Here is a 7676-nt window from a genome sequence, read left to right as displayed (position 1 = left end):
TCAGGGGTGAGAGCCAAATGAGCACAGGACCCTTTTATTATACAGCTGCATATACATAATGTGTTTACACTTATTAATTCATTCACATCAATTAGCCCCATAACATCTTACATAATATGGAGCAGCGTGTTCAGGTCTCAGGCGTCGGCTCAGCGTCCAGAACTAGTGTAACGCCCAGGTCATATCCGCCGTACGCCTGCGCATAGTGACGACCAGTGTTACCAAGCAGATCACCGCAAGTAGGCACAGACAGGAGAATCTGTAATACTACGTCTGATGAATAATAATCCAGCGATCATTACATGAATAGATCCTGAATCTCTGGTTCTGTCTCATTACAGCGACTGACAAGTAGTGACACTTGTGTCATGTGATGGAGAAATCTGAATCCGCCATCCGTGTACACTGTGGGGTCATCTCCGCTGTGGATGATGGTGGTTCTTATACTATAGGGACCCCCATGTGCCTGAGATGATGGTAACGGGGGCTCCCTGGAGACTTCATAAGTTCATGGTTCTTTGTCTTTTGGACTTTGTTCCCACCTTGTGTATTTTCTCTGTATCACAATTGCAGCGTCTCACAGTCCAGTAAAGTGGATGGAGTCATAGAAATCTTCTGTCCTCCGGGTTTATTCAGCATATTCTGACTCGCGAACTTCACATCCGCAGCTCGTCACTTTCTCTTGTGGATACGCTGAGTTTTATGTGCAGATTTTTCCAATAGATTTACATTAAATATGGAAAATCCATTCGTACAAACACATTTAATCCGCACATGACCGTAGCCATAAAGGTTTGTCAAAGACAAATACCAGGAAGCATCAAAAACAAAGAAGCTTTATTTTAAGAAAAAAAAAAGAGATAAAAACCATATAAAAAACAAAAACGCGATATTAAAGCGTGTAAAGAAAAACGCACAAAAAAACTACAATGAATAAAACACAATTTACCTTCTTTACATCGTATGTGCAGAAATGGTCCAAAAAAATCTGCAACACTGGAAATTCACCAAGTTCTGATCATCGGAACGTCGCCTGGAAAAAAAATCAGAAGTTATTTCTGCTGATATGGGATAAATCCCGATCACTGGACACGAGCACAAACGACCTCCGACTAATGACTGCACCGCCATAAATACAGTAATGTCAGGAGTCAGGTATTATACATGCTGCGTCTCATAACGTCCATCAATATAATGGGTGCATATAATACATACAGTACAGAATACTGACAATATGGCGCCTGTTCATAAAGGATCCATTTGAGTTAACCTCACACCGCGCACCCCCATCCATCAGCCGTTACCAGACCCCGCGGCGTCCAGGTGTAAGCAGTGGACGGGGCAGAACCTCACAGCTCCACACACTGTAGTGGCCGCTCCCGGGTGCTGCAGATCAGCTCCAGTCATACTCGCCCACCACATCCCTGTAGATCTCATGACTTCTTTTTGTGGCGATGGTGACAGGTGACCGCTGCAGACAATTCCTGAAAGAATCCGCAGCGATCAGACAGAGGCATTGACTTCATTGGGGTAAACAGAGCACAAAACATCAATTCTTGGCCTCCATTCATCATGACGCATTGTCAGTCTATTAGGATGAACATGATGGGAAATGTATAAGGTGAATAAATGAAGTGTGACCATAAGGCTGTGTGCACACGTCAGGATTGTCTGCAGAATTTTCCTGAACAAAACCAGAATTTTTCTGCAGGAAATCTGCATCCGGTTTATAATGAGAAGCTAATTACTCCTGGAGGTTCATTATGAGTGATGTCAGCAGTGTGACTCAGTATTTTCTTTATAAATAAAGCTACATCTACATGGATCATCTTCAGGAACCACATCAATTCCAGAAAGCAGAACTCACAGTAGATCTGTTCCCGGCTGTGATCTGTTGTATCTAACAGTGAATCTTTGGGAAGACGACACGGCGATGGCTCTCGGGATCCTCGGGCTGACGGCCGTTTATTCCTCAGGTACCTCCATCCTGTGCTCTCTATGTGCTGTGTGTACGGGGTCCTGTGTGGATTTTTTCCATCTGATCATTAGATTACCGGCTGTGATAACGATCTGCAGTATTAATGTATCAGTGATCCGCTCTTTGGTTGGGGCAGATGATGCGGAATATCCGGCCGTATCCATCACTTCTCCACTTTGTTGGTTTCACTTATTATTGAGGAGACAAAGAATCTTCCCCTGACACCTCATTCTCACCTCTGTGTTCCTTGTATTTTTCTCACAGATAGAACACGTTCCCTTTATTATCTACGGTGCTGTTCACATCTGTAGGGTTTTTTTTTATCAGAATGGATGACAAGGGGCCAAACAAGTCTGTGGAAAACACGACAAGGATGACATTAGTGTACGGTCTGTACGTCCTGTGTGTAACATTGCAACGGAACGAAGAAGTCTTGTGTTTTATTTGAATAGTATTTAGGGTACAATGAATGGTGGCCCTGACCACGAGCTGCGGTTATCACCGTCCTTTACTCCAGCGTCCGTGTCCAGAGATGCCGCACTCCCCCCACTGCTCCTCCGGACATGTACGCTGCAATAAAGGACGGTGATAACCGCAGCTCGTGGTCAGGACCACCATTCATTGTACCTAAATACTACACAGGTTGTTTCCTATTGTGAAGCACCAAGAAATATTCCTGCATTTGGCTATTTGTTTCATACACGAGGACTGAGTACACAGATGAGATATAGGACCGAGTATACAGAAGAGATATAGGACCGTGTACACAGATGAGATATAGGACTGAGTACACAGATGAGATATAGGACTGCGTACACAGATGAGATAGAGGACTGAGTACACAGATGAGATATAGGACTGCGTACACAGATGAGATATAGGACTGCGTACACAGATGAGATATAGGACTGTGTACACAGATGAGATATAGGACTGAGTACACAGATGAGATATAGGACTGCGTACACAGATGAGATATAGGACTGCGTACACAGATGAGATATAGGACTGCGTACACAGATGAGATATAGGACCGCGTACACAGATGAGATAGAGGACTGAGTACACAGATGAGATATAGGACCGCGTACACAGATGAGATATAGGACTGTGTACACAGATGAGATATAGGACTGCGTACACAGATGAGATATAGGACTGCGTACACAGATGAGATATAGGACTGCGTACACAGATGACATATAGGACTGCGTACACAGATGACATATGGGACCGTGTACACAGATGACATATAGGACCGTGTACACAGATGACATATAGGACCGCGTACACAGATGACATATAGGACTGCGTACACAGATGAGATATAGGACTGCGTACACAGATGAGATATAGGACTGAGTACACAGATGAGATATAGGACTGAGTACACAGATGAGATATAGGACTGAGTACACAGATGAGATATAGGACCGAGTATACAGATGAGATATAGGACTGCGTACACAGATGAGATATAGGACTGCGTACACAGATGAGATATAGGACTGAGTACACAGATGAGATATAGGACTGCGTACACAGATGAGATATAGGACCGCGTACACAGATGAGATATAGGACCGCGTACACAGATGAGATATAGGACCGCGTACACAGATGAGATATAGGACTGCGTACACAGATGAGATATAGGACTGAGTACACAGATGAGATATAGGACTGCGTACACAGATGAGATATAGGACTGCGTACACAGATGAGATAGAGGACCGCGTACACAGATGAGATATAGGACCGCGTACACAGATGAGATATAGGACCGAGTACACAGATGAGATATAGGACCGCGTACACAGATGAGATATAGGACTGCGTACACAGATGAGATATAGGACTGAGTACACAGATGAGATATAGGACTGCGTACACAGATGAGATATAGGACTGCGTACACAGATGAGATAGAGGACCGCGTACACAGATGAGATATAGGACCGCGTACACAGATGAGATATAGGACCGCGTACACAGATGAGATATAGGACCGTGTACACAGATGAGATATAGGACCGCGTACACAGATGAGATATAGGACCGTGTACACAGATGAGATATAGGACCGCGTACACAGATGAGATATAGGACCATGTACACAGATGAGATATAGGACTGCGTACACAGATGAGATATAGGACTGCGTACACAGATGAGATATAGGACCGTGTACACAGATGAGATATAGGACCGTGTACACAGATGAGATATAGGACTGCGTACACAGATGAGATATAGGACCGTGTACACAGATGACATATAGGACTGCGTACACAGGTGAGATATGGGATATAAAAAAACCCAAGACATATATTCATGTCGCAAAGCACTTAGGACCCCTTGCATTAATAACAACTGTGCAAAACTCAATAGATTCATCTTTAGTTTTAAATACAGTCTGGACAAAGTGAGACGTTCTGCTATAATTAAAAATCGTCACGTCCTAAGTTCAGATAAAGATGTAAGGCTGGAAACACACGAGAGAGTTTAAAATCGGTCCGGTTTTGATGCAGGAGAGTCGGACGAGTGTCATGCGTTTTTTATGCGAGTATAATCTGATTTTTCACACCTAGCATCCGATTTACATCCGAATACCGTGTGATTGCTATTAGACTGCAATGCGATTTTAACATGAAAAAATACAAAAATATTGAAGGATAGCGGCGCTGTTACGTTTGACAGGGGTGGACTGCAGCAGGTGGACCCTTATATCACTTATAGGGTGAAAGGCTAAAAAGATAAGAACAAATATACACAATAAGTGCATACACACCCGCGCAATGTCCTACGTTGCTTTTAAGTAATCACACTACCGATATGACATTTACCTGCTCGATGAAGTATGTTGGATGATTTTGATAGTGGCACAAATCAAATCAGGGATAATATAAATGTATTTACTAAAAGAAAAAAGTGAGGATATATATTAGACTAGCTGAAGAGCCCGGCGTTGCCTGGGCATAGTAAATATCTGTGGTTAGTTATAGCATCTCACTTCTCTTATTTTCCCATCACGCCTCTCATTTTCCCCATCACATCTTTCATTTTCCCCCTCATATCTCTCATTTTCTCCCTCACTCCTCTCATTCCCCCCTAACACTTGTCATTTCGACCTCACATCTGTCATTTTCCGATCACTCCACTATTTTCCCTCACTCCTCTCATTTTGCACTCACACCTTTTCATTGTCACCTCAGTATATACATGTTTGTCATCTCCCTTATATATAGTATACACCTGTATGTCATCTCCTGTATATAGTATATACCTATATGTCATCTCCCCTGTATATATAATCTACCTGCTGCGTGTCATCTCCCCTGTATATAGTATATACCTGTATGTCATCTCCTCCTATATATAGTATATACCTGTATGTCATCTCCTTCTATATATAGTATATACCTGTATGTCATCTCCTCCTGTATATAGTATATACCTGTGTGTCATCTCCCCTGTATATAGTATATATCTGTGTGTCATCTCCTCCTGTATATAGTATATACCTGTATGTCATCTTCTATATATAGCATATACCTGTATGTCATCTCCTCCTGTATATAGTATATACCTGTAGGTCATCCGCTCCTGTATATAGTATATACCTGTGTGTCATCTCCTCCTGTATATAGTATGTACCTGTATGTCATCTCCTCTATATAGTATATACCTGTGTGTCATCTCTCCTGTATATAGTATATATCTGTGTGTCATCTCCCCTGTATATAGTATATACCTGTGTGTCATCTCCTCCTGTATATAGTATGTACCTGTATGTCATCTCCTCTATATAGTATATACCTGTGTGTCATCTCTCCTGTATATAGTATATACCTGTGTGTCATCTCCCCTGTATATAGTATATATCTGTGTGTCATCTCCTCCTGTATTAGACCTCGTTCACACATTATTTGCTCAGTATTTTTACCTCAGTATTTGTAAGCTAAATTGGCAGCCTGATAAAGCCCCAGCCAACAGGAAGCCCTCCCCCCTGGCAGTATATATTAGCTCACACATACACATAATAGACAGGTCATGTGACTGACAGCTGCTGTATTTCCTATATGGTACATTTGTTGCTCTTGTAGTTTGTCTGCTTATTATTCTAATTTTTATTTTTGAAGGATAATACCAGACTTGTGTGTGTTTTAGGGCGAGTTTCGTTTGTCAAGTTGTGTGTGTTGAGTTGCGTGTAGCGACATGCATGTAGCGACTTTTGTGAGATGAGTTTTGTGTGGCAACATGCATGTAGCAACTTTTTGTGTCGAGTTGCATGTGACAGGTTAGTGTAGCAAGTTGAGTGCAGCAAGTTTTGCGCATGGCGAGTTTTGCGCATGGCGAGTTTTATGTGTGGTGCCTTTTGAGTATGTGCAAGTTGTGTGTGAGGCAACTTTTGCATGTGCTGCAACTTTTGTACATGTGGCAATTTTTCCGCATGTGCAAGTTTTGCGTGTGGCGAGTTTTCCATGAGGTGAGTTTTGCACTTGTTGCGAGTTTTGTGTGAGCCTAGTTTTTGCATGTGGCGAGTTTTGCGCGTGGCGAGTTTTGAGCGCCGACTTTTGTGTTTCGACTTTTATGTGGCGAGGTTGGTGTATGTGTGGTGAAATGTGTGCTGAGGGTGGTATATGTGTTCAAGCACGTGGTAGTGTGTGGCGCATTTTGTGTGTGTCCATATCCCCGTGTGTGGTGAGTATCCCATGTCGGGGCCCCACCTTAGCAACTGTACGGTATATACTCTTTGGCGCCATCGCTCTCACTCTTTAAGTCCCCCTTGTTCACATCTGGCAGCTGTCAATTTGCCTCCAACACTTTTCCTTTCACTTTTTCCCCATTATGTAGATAGGGGCAAAATTGTTTGGTGAATTGGAAAGCGCGGGGTTAAAATTTCGCCTCACAACGTAGCCTATGACGCTCTCGGGGTCCAGACGTGTGACTGTGCAAAATTTTGTGGCTGTAGCTGCGACGCCTCCAACACTTTTCATTTCACTTTTTCCCCATTATGTAGATAGGGGCAAAATTGTTTGGTGAATTGGAAAGCGCGGGGTTAAAATTTCACCTCACAACGTAGCCTATGACGCTCTCAGGGTCCAGACGTGTGACTGTGCAAAATTTTGTGGCTGTAGCTACGAAGCCTCCAACATTTTTCCTTTCACTTTTTTCCCCATTATGTAGATAGGGGCAAAATTGTTTGGTGAATTGGAACGCGAGGGGTTAAAATTTCGCCTCACAACATAGCCTATGACGATCTCGGGGTCCAGACGTGTGATTGTGCAAAATTTTGTGGCTGTAGCTGCCAATCCCGGACATACACACATACATACATATACACACACATTCAGCTTTATATATTAGATATGGATACTAAAATAATCTGTATAGGAACGCTATTATTTTTACACACATTGATAGCGTTGTTCTGCAATCAAGAGCTGGATTGCTCGAATTCAGGGCACTTGTTTTTGCAAAAAATGTAATCTGAAAGAAAAGAAAACTTCTATATACTCCTTAATAGAAATAGCATACTTTTCCCGTTATATGGTTTAAGGGTTAATAGATACCTGTACTTAGCATGAGATAGTGCACATTTCCCAGATCATGGGCTGCTTCATGTAGTTCAATGGGTTAATGTGGAATACACAGAGCTTCAGACAGCGCTATAGTGATGACTCAGAAAACAGTC

General features: G+C 42.6%; 1 protein-coding gene across 1 annotated transcript in view; it reads left to right on the top strand.

Moving 5' to 3' along the window:
• The first annotated feature begins 1862 nt into the window (after positions 1–1862).
• LOC138671517 (uncharacterized) overlaps positions 1863–7676 on the top strand; it is a 573650-nt gene continuing 567836 nt past the window's right edge. The window contains exon 1 of the mRNA XM_069759692.1: positions 1863–1976. Coding sequence (XP_069615793.1) covers positions 1934–1976 — 43 coding nt within the window. The 5' untranslated portion in view covers positions 1863–1933. The remainder of the gene's footprint in view (positions 1977–7676) is intronic.

The sequence above is a fragment of the Ranitomeya imitator genome, chromosome 3 (genome assembly GCF_032444005.1).
Source record: "Ranitomeya imitator isolate aRanImi1 chromosome 3, aRanImi1.pri, whole genome shotgun sequence".
In the NCBI taxonomy this organism is placed as follows: Eukaryota; Metazoa; Chordata; class Amphibia; order Anura; family Dendrobatidae; genus Ranitomeya; species Ranitomeya imitator.
This window is presented reverse-complemented; position numbering and strand designations above follow the sequence as displayed.